This window comes from Chaetodon trifascialis, chromosome 5 (assembly GCF_039877785.1).
Source record: "Chaetodon trifascialis isolate fChaTrf1 chromosome 5, fChaTrf1.hap1, whole genome shotgun sequence".
NCBI classification, from domain to species: Eukaryota; Metazoa; Chordata; class Actinopteri; order Chaetodontiformes; family Chaetodontidae; genus Chaetodon; species Chaetodon trifascialis.
The window spans coordinates 27,084,333-27,099,229 of record NC_092060.1 but is presented as its reverse complement, the minus strand read 5'-3'; the positions used below and the strand labels follow the sequence as shown (position 1 = coordinate 27,099,229).

Genomic DNA, 14,897 nt, shown 5'->3' with positions numbered 1-14,897 from the left:
CTTATTGTGTCTGCGCTTCACGTGTTGCTTTTGCCTTGGTGCACTTTGTGATGTCTGCTCTGGAGAGGAGCTGATAAACTTTACTTGACCATCTGCATTTCCTCAACTCCTCTGGGCGAATTTAACACAAAACACGGACACATTTTGGCAAGATTTAGGAACTATATCTGTCATTTTTCTAGGCCTGGAAAGCATCACTTCTCCAATTTTATGGCTTTGCTTTTATTCCCTGACCACAATAACAGCAGACAGCTTTCCATTCACACTTGTAGTCTGTTCCCACCACATGAACTTTTCCAGGGGACCAGGAACCACTTGAGGGACTAAGGAACCTTTCCTGTGCTTGACCAGAGGACTAAATTTAGGTCTTATCGCAGTTTCTGGTGCAAAGTAAGTCCCTGCTGCAGCGCATTTGGGGCACAGTCTGCACTGTGCTACACTGCTGACCAGGTAAACAAAAAACCTTCATTCATCAAGGAAGCCCCACGTTTGATTAGTATCAATATCAGGATGAGGAAGAGACATTTTTGTATTGCTTATTGAGTCCAAAAGCAAACACGGAGCAGCGATCGACAGAGGTTACTGTACCTTGGGGACATCAATAGCGACCTCCCTCATGGCGCTTGGCTTCACAACAGACATGGCCCACTGGAGGTCCTGCACAGTGACGGTCACTGTCCCCTTCAGATGCTGGTCTGATGGCTGGCTGGAGCCTCCCAGTGCTCGCCTCAGTGCATGCAAACCTGTGGAAAGAAGGTTTATATATTTTATATCTCTCATTGGATCAGAAGGAGAAAAAACAAGTTTATTCTGGACTTTTCTCAATAGTCATGTTGTACAAAACACAAAAAATACATCAATCAACCGTCGGCCTCGAGACAGGCTTGAGCACAGATTACAAAATTTAGCTAAACTGCAAAAACCAAGATAATAAAGTTGTATCTTAAAAGGTTAAAAGTTTATAAAAAATTAACTTTTGGTTGACACTCAAAACAGAAAAGGTGAATCATTTCGAGTGCGATTCGAGGCATAAGAAGGGATGTGAAACGTGTTTGTTTGCCATAAGCAGCAATGCTAGTGCCGTTGTGGCTTGAGGGTTTTCATTCCAAAACCACACGCACCCAGTCCAACTTTTTCCTCAAAACATTCAGGCTTGTACACGCTGCGATGATACACGCCTAGCGAATGCAAATCTCAAAATGAACACTAATTCCCCTTTTGACCGCGAAAATAATTGGGCCTGCATTATTGGGGGAGAGTAGGCCGAAGGGAAGGGAAGTGTAATTGAAGCGCTTAAGGTTTGAATGCCCTCAGTTCCAGAGACTTCAGCATCTGAACAAAAAGACGACAGCAAAACAAACACTGATGCACCGATATCAAGAATGAGCCTTTGTTTCACTTTGTAAAAGAAGTCGTAGCAAATTGATGTGAAGGAGAAAGATCTGGGAACAGACAGCGCTGCAAAAAGGGGAGGTGATGAGTGAGGACAGACACACAACACATACTTAGCAGAAGAATGCTAAAGCAGAAGTCACACAAGGGCTGTATTTATTCACGGGAGGGTTTATTAAACATGCATGCTCTTCCTGCACCGTGCTAAAGAAGCTGTGAAGTGCATCCAACTTTCCAAAAGTAAAAGTCTCATTCTATGTGGATAACGTGAGGTGACTGGCAGCTGGAGCGCTCCCAAGACTTTGATGGACACAAACCTCTCCTGGTTGAGTCGTCTGAACAAAAGGTGAGCAGCTGTGTCAGAAGCGTTTCTTTGATTAAAAAAAAAAGTCAAAGGTACAAGCCTCTGTACATATAAGGGAAGAAGTCAACAGCAAAACGTGCAATTACAAAGCTTAAAATTATGTTGCGTGCACCGCTAATGGCGAGCTAAGCTAAAGATTATGTTTTGTAGAAACATTCGGTCGTTTTTGGATCCTGGGTTCAGCAGCTATGACGCAGCATTCTGCTCAAAATTACATGGCGTTCTGCATTTGCTGCAGCTCTGAGTTACTTAACTGGTTTCTTCTGCATAGCAATTGTGGTTAGCTGGGCACTAAGACCAAAATCATCCCTGCAGTATAAAATTTATAGCGCAGCGTTGGTAGGGGGAGTGTTGTTTCATGTACTGCTGAGACATGAAATGTGATGCAGAAGTCCTGTCTGATTCACAGAACTGTGTGTTTAAAGGCTTATAAGGTGGCAGAAAAGCACACAGCAGTTTGTACTATAGAACAAGGTGGGAACTCTGGATGACACTGGCTTGCAGTCTGGCAAACGTTGAGCCAGGTTGAGCTTCTTTGCCAGACAACCAAGAGTTCAACCTGGCTCTAAAGCGAGCGTGATTGGCTCTCGCCTGGTTGTTGCACGCTTTGCATCAGAAGATAATTGCATAAAGTTTTTCTCAACTTTGCCCCGCAGGGTTGCTGAGTGCCTCTGCAAATCGGTGCCAGGCTCCGATGTCAGGTCCCATTCACAGTGATGAGCACACTCTGTCCCAGATTCTGAGTCTGTAGGTGGGAACAGCCCATTAAGTGCGTAGGTATCACTGTATCAACAGCTATACATCATGGCAGATTTCCTCAGAAATCAAGCTGAAGTAATGAGGCCATGGCCATATGCAAACCTATACGATCCACATTATCCAGTAGCTTTCAGTGTTTCTATGCTGGGTACTGTGAGGATGTCATTAAAAGAAAACCAGCAGCTCCTCTAACTTTTCATTCAGCTACCATTCACCCTCCGTCACTGCGGATCTGCCCAGAAAATGCATTGCTGCAGGGACTTCCTCTTCTCCTTCCACTCTATCACAGTCAATAAGAAGATTGAAATCAATGACCTTCCTGTTATAGCACTTTGTTTCAACAACCACTCCAGTTGCTATCTTTGTCAGAGAGGGAAATGAAGAATGATTAAAGACCTTTTCTGCAGATTGTCCTCACCAGAGGATGTTATTTGATGTCTGAGGTGAGTCTGCGGCATTCCCCAAAAGAGTTTCCAGAATCAGGGCGAAAGCTTGATAGAAGTCTGCAACAGTACACAAATATTTGCAACTGCTGAGAGAATCAGTCAAGTGCACAGGGAGTCGTTCCTGCTTGTAATTTCCTCCAATTGACATTACAGAAAAACAGCGTCTGCAGGTAGGTCTGGTTGCAATATCGCATGCAATCATTACCAAATAGGCAGAGAAGAATGTGTGAGAAAGGCATAAAAGTCGAGCTGCAACAATGCAGAAAACCCATGTGTGCATCAGCTTGCATCCAGCTGTGCAGATTTAACCCCTACAGGTGGGAGGACAGGTCCTCTCCGAGTGAATTACATGCTAAATGTGGACAATGATTACTAGTTCTAAAACCAGCCCACAACCACGTTTCCAACACCAGACTTGGGTAACAGTATATTAGACGCGCAACCATTGCCGGTGCACATGTGCACACATCACACAGGCGCACACACAGAAACTTGGCTTCATCTTCTGAGCTAAAAGGGGGAGTGGGGGGGGGGGGGGGGTGGTCTGGGCAGGAGATGGGGTGGTGAGGGCTGGAGGGGAACGGACGTGGTCCAGGGCTGGAGGCCAGGGAGCAGACGAGAGGGGATTTACGATCAGACATGACTGCATCCTGTTTATATTTTCCAGGACCCTTGCGACTGGGCGAGGGACAGACAGACAGACAGACAGACAGACAGACAGACAGACAGACAGACAGACAGACAGACAGACAGACAGACAGACAGACAGACAGACAGAAGAGGAGGAGGAGGAGGAGGAGGAGGAGGAGGAGGAGGAGGAGGAGAAACACAATTAAAGCAAGCAGGTTTGTCTTCCATTAGCACGCCAAGCTGAGGTCAATGTGTTCCCCAGTCCCGTCTCCCTGGTGTATGATGTCTTTCTCTCGCTCATTCGCTCTCGATCCCCCTGTCCACCCACCCTCCTCCTCCTCCTCCTTGCTCTCAATACCCAGAGGTCTAAACATCCCATCATTCCACCTGGCTGCTGCTTCAGCTCTTCATCTGCGTTAATGCTTCAGACCGGCGCTGCTTAGGCTGCACAAAAACATCTGGTCCGAGTGGAAGGGACAAGGCAAGACAGGACAGGATGTGGAAGGAAGCTGGGGCGAGGAGGGAGATGAGGAGCACCAGCCACAACACCATATGCACTAACCCCAAACCATCAGCGGCCTGCCCTGTGAAGGGTGGAGGACCTGAGCCTCCTTCAGTGACGGATGAAGAGAAACGGCTGATCGTGTTCTAACAGACGCTTTGTGGACCCACATGGGAAGAAACCTTTTTATTTCCTCATTAGACACATCAGTATGTTAATCCATTATTAAGATTTATAGTGAATTACTAAAAACACCATTTTATTTGAAGCTAAGTTAAATTGTATCACAGTATCACATGGAGTCCTAAATGCTGCAAGTAAAAAACATCTTTAGTCAGTTTTTAAGAGAGAAAAAAGTAAAAAATCTACAACGTTTGTTCAAACACACATGCAACTTCATAAGAAAAAGGTTTACCCCTGAGCAAGAACTTCACTTTTCTGGCTTTTCTTGCAAATTTGGAGTTCTTGCAAACTCTCAAAGCACATTTCTGCAAAAGTCGCGTCTCTAGATTTCAGTCCTCAATGCAGCACATAAAGTTAGAAGATGATAATTTATAGCAGCAAGCACAGACTGACAGCCAGTTTAAAGGGCTGATCAATAGCATGGCTGCATAAAAGCCTGGGGCTGAAAAAAGCAGCTGACAAATGTTAATAAATGTTTCAGCAGTAATCATCTGAATCTGTCTCTAGCACTTTGCCAGCAGTAATGAAAAGCCTCACAGAGAAACGGCCCGACCAGAGGGGAAATCGGGTTCATAAGCCACAGAGCTCCGAGTCCAGCCTGGACACCCAGAGGGCAGCGGAAACTCGATTCAACGATGTGACTTTAACATTCTGCTTTAGGGATTCTCTCTCTCCTGACTGCTCTTGGCTGACTCCACGCACACATTTGGTTTAGTTATGAAAACATCCGATGGGAAGGGAGGAGGAAAAAAAAAAAAAAAGAGGCAACACAACACAATTTAATCTGAACCGTATGTGGACTCATTTTCTTCTTCTTTTCTTGCACTCCTCCTTTCCAGAATGCTTCGAATTCGCCAGAGACCCAGCGGAAATTGAGAGAAAAAGGGGCCCCCTAAATGTACAAGAATGCACATTTGCAAAACATCACACCAGGGCCCAAACTAGGTATGGAAGAGACGGAAGAGCTCATTTCAGAGCTGAAGCTGGCCAGGGAGAAGAGAGGAGAACGGTTATTTGTGGTTTTTCAACAGGGATGGTCTTAATTATGTGGGACCAAAACAGACCTTCCCACAAATCAAGGCCTCCTCCTCAGGGGTCACCTCTGCTGACCCTCCCACCAAATTGGCCCGAGTTACTGAAGAATCAAACCCCTGAATACAAAACATGACAGTCAGAGATACTTCAACTTGTGATGACACCTCAAAAGCCTTCAAGACAAGCCCTGAATGCTGAGCAGCACAGGGTGAATCATAAAGGTAACGACTGGGAGCTTCTGTGTGTGTCCACCACAGAGAACTGTCACAGCTCTGCACACCAGAATCACCTCTTATCGATACGCTTGTCCTTCCCATGCAGATATATGTGCACTCATCAAAACAGCAATGCAGCACAACACCCTGCAGACTGGGGATGGCTGCGTTTGAGCTTCGGTATTTTGTTCACACTGGGGTTTGAAAGGAGCACAGGCATATTCTGGATGGTCGGAAACGTCCTCCTCAATATTTAGAACCTGTGAGTTTGTGCAAAAGCACAAGAGGACTTTTATTTTGATGAACTGTTCGCTTCAGATGCAGCAATGGCTCCAGTCAAGTGGGTGGTGGCAGAACGCCACCTCAGATGCAATGACTGCGATCTGCCTTCAGACGGAAAGAAGCGCGGTTGATAACCATGAAGGAGCCAGAGGGGAAGAGGAGGAAGAGGTCCTTTAGAAAAATAAAGACATTTCCACCGTCAGCTGATGCAGAAAAGGCACAAGCTGCTGCATGGACATTGACCAGAATGCAGGAAATGAAGTGTTTGCTGCTCAGCATTTCATGGAGAGGACCTCCAGACCCCTCGTTGAATATATGCCGCCCCCCCCCCACCTCCAATGTTGAAACAAAACCTACACTCTTGGAAAAAGGCTGTTGAAATCGTGTCCAAACCTTCTAGCAACAGCACAGAAGAGCCTGGACGATAAATCAGCTAGGCATGAATCAGCTTTTTGGCACCAGCATCAGCAGATAAGTTACCAGAAGTTGCATTAAAAAAATGCCAAAGATACGTTTTCAGTAGTTCAGAAAAAGTGTCTCCATCGGTTTCTCCACCATTCTTGAAAACAACAAATGTCAGAGATCATGATTATGAGTTTATGTTAAAAAACAGATATTTCAAAGACTCTCAAACAGCCTCAAAAATGCAGTCTAGAATTCAGCTCCTCTGTCCATGTGCACAGAAAACACAACAGGACACTGCATTGTGCTGTGTGCGCCGTACAGATGCATCATGGAGGAAACCCTAATAGGTGTTTTATTCATGTAACTGCAAGCGAGCTCAATGCAACGTCTGAGACTCGCCCTCAACTTCCAGAGAGGAAGAAAAAAAAAAAAGAGGTAGGAAGTGTTCGGAGGTTAAGTTCCAACAGAAGACTTCAAAAGGGAAAACCTCACAGAGCTCCATTGTCAGACAGCAAATCATCACCCACAGAGTCTGGGAAGGTGTGTCAAAAGAAGTCCATCTGCACGTCAGCGGTGCATTCCTCATTTCAACAGGGAAGAATCAGGACCGCGAGCGGCGTTCTGCTGCACTGTGCGCCGCTGCGTCGAACACCCACGAGCTCAAGCCGCAGCTCTCCGGCGACGCTGTCCTCAGATGAATTGTGAAATACTTTGGGCATTACACCATTACAAAACCGCAGGAACGTTTTCATTACTCGCCGGGCTTCCGGAACGCTCTTTGCACCTGTATTTACAATAACCAACATCTGTTCCTGGAGCTGAAACACCGCAATAATATGTGCTCTTAAAGCGCACACACGTACACACAAACAGATGACAAAGACAAATACACGGGCTCACACACTGCAAACATGCAGAAAATGTGTGCAGGCACACACACACACACACATACAGCACATGCATCAGAACACACACACACACAGCTGTCACTGAGTAAAGGTAAGTGCCGGGGTTAAGGAGTACAAGCAGCCCATTTCCGGATTTTATAAACAGAGCCCCCAAATAAACTTCACATGCTGATCCGACTGATATTTATGTGACCTGTCCTGAAATTCCTGAAGTGTCTTTAAAAGGACAAACGAGTTGGGAAAAGAGCTTTATAAGGCAAGGCTGCCGCTGTAAACACCCGCCAGCATTCAGCAGTGTTTGGCCCATTTCGTCTTCGACTGCAGAATTTATGTCAAACACACAAAACTCAGCTCGTTTTTGACGCCGTTTTTCTTCCTCCTCGCCGCGCGGCGCAGCAGGTGTTTAGGTTTGGAGGCTTGAAGCGTGTTCGCCCAATCACTTTGCACAATTACCGAGTAAATCATTTAGGCCGTTTAGTCTAAGACGGAGAAGTGGATGTTAAATATTGAGCCTGATCTTTGCCGTCAAATCAGAGGCTAACCGAGGAGGTTTCAGATGACAGGGTGCAGAGTTGTGTGTTTATTATTCTGCATAATCAATTTTACTGGCCCTTTTTGTTCCAGTGGGCTTCCCCTGTTTAGAGAGGCTTGTAAACAGTGTGTCCGGATGTGGCACAAACCAAACAAGCACGCACACGCATACACACTCCAGCAAACGTGCGCCCTCACACACACAATTTGCACTGTTTAGACTGTGGAAATGAGTCATCCGCTCGCACCGGGATCAGCTGAACGCCAGCAGGACGACAGAGAGACGCCCAGAGTCTGCGAGGCTCCACGAGACCACATGATGGCTTCCAATGCCACACAGAACACCTAGAGGGATTCATTATGAAAAGCTGTTTTGTATAATCTGCGCTTAGCTGGGAACAGGGTCAACGTAACGTTTGGGGAAGTAAGATCAGACGAAATGAGCGCCTGTGTGGTTCTATCGGAGGAAATCTCTTCAGGGATCGTGCACAAATATAAATACAACACTTTTTTTGGTGGCTGCCAAAAAAACTGCACGGCGTACACAAGAGATTCACGGGTTCTTCGACGCTCAAATGCTTAAGAAAGAAATAAGAAGAAATCTGCACATTCGAACACAACAGATCTCAGTCTTTTTGGCTTGTAAGTCCAGTACAAAGCCTTTATTTATTCAGGGCGTCAGAGTGGAGCTGTGATTGGCTTCATTAAAGAGTGATTTTTCCTTCACAGTTTGTTATATTTGTAGGATCTTCAGAGGCCTGAAAGTATCCAAAACTAGAATTTTGCATATCAGAAATATTTTTTGGCTCCCTTATCCCTTTAATGAGCTCAGACTTACCCTCGGAACCCCGGTTTGGTAATCTAACGCACAGCTCCAGTGTTCCTGCTCACTGCTTTTCCTTTTAAATGCAGTTAATTTTATCTTCATCTCTCTCTTTTTAAACAGCTGTATTACTGTCCTAGATCTGCTCTTTCTCTAAAGATACAAAGGCCACACATTCAGTGTAATGATGATGAGGGCGTTAAGCTAAAGTGTTGGTCTGTGCTCATCTCTTATGCAGATGTTGGCTTATAAAATCTAACAATAAAACATGATTGTGTACAGTATGACTTGTAAAATCCTCACAGGCTCAATGATTCAAAGGTTAGAAAGATAAAACACTTCCTCGCTGATGCTGTCTGAAGCACAGCTGAACAGGCCGCAGTGGCTTTTTCCTCTCCACGCTGGATCAGCGTGTGTGAATGGAGGTCGGTCTATCCGCCCTCCATGCTGACGTTTCATTCACCGCTTGCAGCCGAGCTTGGCCGTTTACCCTCTGAGCAATATCACAGTTGCCCACTAGAGGTCCTCATTTAGGGTTACTACAGTTCAGCATCAGTGGGTTTGACCTTTCCTCCTGCAGTGATGAGCAGTGAAGCAGTGATGGAATGAATTTAGACACGTTGAATACAGAGTTTAGATACAGCTTGTACTTAACTTTTCCATTACTCAAACACTGTTTTCCACAGTATTTACACCTTCAAACATTGTCAGACCCTCAGAAATGACTCTGAGGTTATCTAGAGCAGTGACTCCCAAGCTGGGGGTTGGGGACTTCCATGGGGTCGCAACATGATTACAAAAGAGTTAAGAAGACCAAACATTTCTGATACACAAATGTATTCGCAATAGCTCTGATGTACACAAACCAAGCAGGCATCGCTTGGCTTTAAAGAGTCGTAAACCTCTTAGATCGATGAGGCCTCACAGAGTGAACCTAGAGAGTCATAAAACCTTTTCAGGCTCCTAAAAACAACTAAATGAAACAATGTGAGAAGTCAGAATCACTCTTTGGTTGAACTTTTCACAACTCATAGACATGCAGTCTTTAATGAGGGGCCACAAGGAGGGCTGGGGGGTCAAACTATCTAATGCCAAGGAGCAGCTGGAGGTTTGTGATGGACCAGTATCGTGGTCAGACATTTCATGTTGGTTTCCTTTCATCTGTCACCCATCTGTATGTCGTTTAAGGAAGAAACACTCAAACATTGGACGGTGACCTCTGACCTGGATTAGTTTTACAGCTAACAAACATGAATGTTTTGCACAAACATGTAAAGATGGCGCCGTCTTTATACTCTGACCAATTACTGTTTCTCCTCTGCAGGTTTGAAAATCCTACCTTTCATTAAGGGATCAACCTGGAGCCCCTTGGTCAGCGCATGTGATGCAAAGCGCCCATTTTCCTCATAATTCGTGCGCTCAGTGGAGGCTTAAAAGTGATCTGAGGTGACCTTGACGTTACAGACTTAATAGATCTGGTATGAGTGTGCTCTTGCATGACGTTACATGCAAAGCTGCCCGATCCGTGATCAACCGCAATCAAGCGCTGATTATATAACACATCTGTCGTCAAGAAGCTGTTTCTGGGGCTCGGTGCAGTTCAGACTGGACAAACAAAAACTTCCCTGATGACATCAAGATTTCCATCTATTTCTATGCACACAAACATGCTCAGAAAGAAAAAAAAAGAGCACAGGGGCATTAAACAGCCACTTGGCCCTTGACGTTCTCCAGAGATGAAGAATTGATTTAAACAGCTTTACTCTCTGATCTATAAGCAGGTTGGTATTGTGCTAAAGGCAGGATGTGAAACCCCCACCGCAGCGCGCTTCTTGTGTGTGTGCCTATGTGTGCATGCTTCTCTGCAGCTGTGCAAGGTGGGGATCTTGTGCGTGATCCAAGCGCGTTGCAGCCGTCGCAGTATCGTCCCCCCCATTTTTATTTTTCAGGAAGCGGTGCGTCGGAGCGTGTGTTCCCCCAGCAGCTCATTGTTACCTGAGCAGCAGAAGGAAACAACTGCAGTTCCTATGCGATGTGTTTTTGTGCCTTTTCAGCTTTTGTTCCTTTCAATGAAAGCAAAGAAGGAAAAAACACATATCAACTTGTGTGTATGTGTGTGTGTGTGGGGGGGGTGAATCCTTACCCACACACACACTCACACACACAAACACACACACACACAGAGGCAATAAGCTGGTCTTTTCCAAAAATGCTAATACGTGAAGTTGAATATCAATTCTACTGTTTCCACTTCCTGCCCATTACTGAGATAAAACAGACAAAACAACACGTCGTCTGAACGCTGACACATCGTTCATCAGGTGTGTGCAACAAACAAACAGTGCTGTCGAAGTTTGAGTCACTTTGCAGCAGTGCAGCTAACAGCGTTGTGCCTGAGCGCGTTCACTGAACGATAGTTCATGAACTGAACGTACTGTATTACTGCCTGACGAACGTTACTGTGAACTCGTTCATTCTGGTGTCTGTGAACGGCACGCTCTCGCAGTTTCACTTCGTTCAACAGGGTGCCAGATTTCTATAGAGCCTTCCAGGCGAAAACCCGGGTAAAACACACCACAAACAGGCCTTAATATGCAGCGGAAAAAACACCCAATCTGACAACACCAGCCAGCAGTGTCGCACTGCCGCATGAGTCATCAAAAGAAAAGACAGCACGGAGGTGTCGTGTGATCATTTTAACGAGTTTTATGATAAGGTCGGTGGGGATGGGAAAAATCCTTTGGTACAGTGTTAAAACTGATAAAATAATTGCTGTTTGTGGTTCTATCTGGGCTGTGGCAATAATTTAGAAATAATAGCTCGCACCAACAGAGGGAAAAAAAAGAACTATGAACTAGCTCATTTCTGGAACGTGAACTTAGTTCAACATTTTGAATTATGAACCGAACTAGCTCATTTTAAAATTTGTGAACTGAACTTTGAACTAGTTCATGTAGAAAGTGAACTTTCCCAACACTGGCAGCTGCGCTTACCACTGTCTGCTATGTTGCTAAATGATTAGCATTAGAAAGCAGAGTTGGTGGTGGCGAGCAGCTGCACATCTGTACAATTTACACTTTTCACAGTGCAAGCTTTGTTAGCCGCCGTGGCAACACGGCATGCTCACTTTCTTTAAAGCCACTCCTTGACCGTGTGTCGCCATCTTGTTCTGTGACAGATATTTGTCAGGTATGGTGTACGAATGAGCGCTAATAGCTAAATGTTTTGCTGCTTCTATGTGTATTCCAGCGTTTGAACAAAGCCAAGGGAGCCTCTAAAAGCATCACATGGGGATACCCAGAGCTTTGACACATTTACAGTCTGCAGCCTTCATAGCTGCACTGCATTTGTAATCTGTTTCAGTTTGCTTTGTATTTGTATTTTATTTCAGCATCGAATGAGCCAACAGACAGAATTAAAGACAGACTGAATGCAGTCTGACTCTGTTTGTGCTATCGTGGCCTACTTGCGAGGGCCTGTTTGTCTTGGGAGATTTTAGTGGAAGCGAGCAGAGTCAAACAGGGTTAGGGAGGTTGTTGTCCCCCTCCGGGGCGTGAGGAGGTTTCTCAGAAAACACTGCCAGTCACGTCTGGTCCTCTGCGGACAGTAAATCACGCTCTTCGCCGGAGCGCTTCCGCACAGCAGCCTCAGCTCCCTCCTCAGCTGGAAATGCAATATGCCACATACCCCAGGCGCCGGGACCACCCAGGAGGCACACGGGGTCGCACACAGGAAAAACAAATGTGCATGTGCTCGTACGATCACACCCACAATCAGGCGCATTCAGATAGACACACGCTGCGTATGAGCCAAGATGCTCGTCGTCAGGATGCGAGGTGGATGGGCTTGTGACATCAGGGGTGAGGGGGCAAAAGAGTTTCACAACAAGAGGTGGTTTCAGTGGTTTCTCTCACTGGGATCTGAACACCACAGAAACTCCCAACTTCCTCTTTGGCAGATATCAAAGCATGGCTGACCCTCTGAGCAGGGATGTCAGACTCTTGGAGCAAACATCTAAAAAAAACTGCTAAAAACTAATTTAGGAAGAAATAAGTCACTTAGAATTGTGGTTTGCACAAAAAGGTCAAATGTGCCTGAAGCTCCTCATTTCGTATTTGTTTGCCGGCCCGAGCCCGCGAGGCCAACCAAACTGCTAAAAGATGGCGAGCATTTTCAGGCCAGCTGCCGTGCACGACGTTGTTTTGGTTTCCCAAATGATGTTGGTTTCGGGAAGTGCAAAGGGGAAATCAAAATAAGGAGCAGCACGACGGGTCTGAGTGGCTGTGGATGTTCTCGGTTCCTGCGGCATGTTTATGATGTAGATTTATGACCCAGCGCGGCGTTTCTGGGAACAGTGTTTGTCGCAGTCCACTCAAGTTCAATTCAAAAGCACCTGATTAAAGGCATCACTAACGGCCCTTTAAAACGATGCTTATTCATATAATAATCCAAGAAACCTGCCTTTTTTGGCTTATTGGGACATTTTGTACATCTCATGAGCACGTGGTACCAAACCTCAAACTCCTGCCAGCAGCTTCCTTATGACTAGGAAACAAAGGCCAAGCATTCGGACTTTCTCCGTGGCAGGAGGACGGTGTTTACTTGCCCGCTTCCTTGCAAACAGCTGCGAGGTCAGCGCCGACGTATCCGTGAGCGGCGTCGGCCAGCTGCGTCAGCTCCTCCGCGGTGGCGCTGCACGGTACCAAACTCAGCTGCTTCTGCAAGATATCTGCACGCTCGTCGGCACCAGGAACTCCCACCTGCCGTCATGACATCAGCAGAACAATAGATTGTAGAGCACAAAGTCTCATCTACATCACACTAGAAGGAAACTCGAGGAAGCTCAAATCACAAACGGACTTGTGTATCTTTCGGCCGTTTCCAGCCGCCTGATCGTTGTCATCCTGCCCTCAAATACTGATATTTTAAGCTTATTTAATTAATCAGATTAACCAAACAGACAGTAAGCAAACAGGAGGGCTGCTGGTGGTTTCTAACACATTGACACAGGACAGCCTTTTCCCCTTCCACTTCCTCTGCGGTGTGTGTTTGCACGCACCTCCAGCTCCTTGTCAAAGCGTCCCGGACGGCGCAGGGCGGGGTCGAGGGCATGGGGCCGGTTTGTGGCCCCCAGGACCAGCAGCTGACCTGAGTGACCCTCCTGGAAGAAGAGCAGAGATCAGCTTTGCCCTCGTAATCATGGTTTTATGTGACCGTGCTGCTTCAAATGGACACAGCGACTGAACTGAAAGCGCATTGAATGACGTGTGTAAACGTGTTTTTCCTGTAGTTTTTGCAGATCAGGCAGTTTTCCCTCAAACAAGGTCAGTGTGTAACGAACAATACAACATTTGAGCGCTGCCTCCTCCGGGCCACACAGTCACTGTTCCGGTGTGGCTCACTTTTCAGTGAAAACGACTGAGGTCGAGCTGTGTTTGTACGCTCACACAGCTGCGGTAGCTGTGGGGCTGCTTTCCAGATCTATGAAAATGAAGGTGTAAAAATAACAGATGGTGGATACGGGCTGGTGCAAAGCAAGCTACCGCTGTCAAATCTGCTGCGCTGGCTGAGATATAAACTAGGAATTACATGCAAATTGTTGCTTTGAGTCATCAATATCACCTCTGGAGGAGCAAAGTAAAACAGCCTTCATGACTATGCACTTGTAACTCCATCCTGTTGGATTTCATAAGCTAAGCCTCAGAGAGTGTTTGACCCCGGCTTGATGCTAAACGTCTGTCAGTCCTGCGTTTCTCGGGGTGGTCTGCCTGCAACATGAGAAATTTCTCTTTCGACCTTTCGCGACCGCAGGGAGAACTGAAACGCAAATAAATTATAGTGAGAGTAAGTAAGAATGCTGAGGAGGAAGCGCTTTCTCCACATTCCACAAACCAATCAGCGCTGATGACCTTGGATCATCTGGTCTGGGACACAGACACGCAGGCAGACCAATCAGAACGAGGGCTCCTCCCCGCCTGGGCCCATGGAGATGTGCTCTGCCGATAAAGTTATGCCAAATTGGCAGGTCATGGCAACCTTAGGTGATCTGTTTCCCAGGCTCCCTTTGGGCGTGTGTGTGTGTGTGTGTGTGTGTGGGGGGGGGGGGGGGGGGGGGGGGGGGGGGGGGATCGTCTTTTTTCTCATCAGGCACTGATAGAGCGCTCAGAGGACAAACAACACCCCGGAGACACAACCCACGGCGTCTGAAGGACGTCCAGCGCGCAGAGATGGTTCCTGCATGACAATCTGCATTTTCAATGAGGACATTTCCTGACAGAGACGCGCTCGGCCGCAGAGACAAACACTCTCAAGGCCTGCGAATGCTGAGCAAGCAAATGTTGGTCAATGTAAAGCAGACCTGTGAAACGGAGACTGACGAACAGACTGTGGGTTGATGGAATAAGAGGACATGCTGCTGTTCA

General features: G+C 46.5%; 1 protein-coding gene across 1 annotated transcript in view; it reads right to left on the bottom strand.

Moving 5' to 3' along the window:
* afg2a (AFG2 AAA ATPase homolog A) overlaps nucleotides 1-14,897 on the bottom strand; it is a 101,525-nt gene that overhangs the window by 82,004 nt on the left and 4,624 nt on the right. The window contains exons 9-11 of the mRNA XM_070962538.1: nucleotides 13,535-13,636; nucleotides 13,082-13,235; nucleotides 589-743 (exon numbers count right to left, since the gene is read on the bottom strand). Coding sequence (XP_070818639.1) covers nucleotides 589-743; nucleotides 13,082-13,235; nucleotides 13,535-13,636 — 411 coding nt within the window. The remainder of the gene's footprint in view (nucleotides 1-588; nucleotides 744-13,081; nucleotides 13,236-13,534; nucleotides 13,637-14,897) is intronic.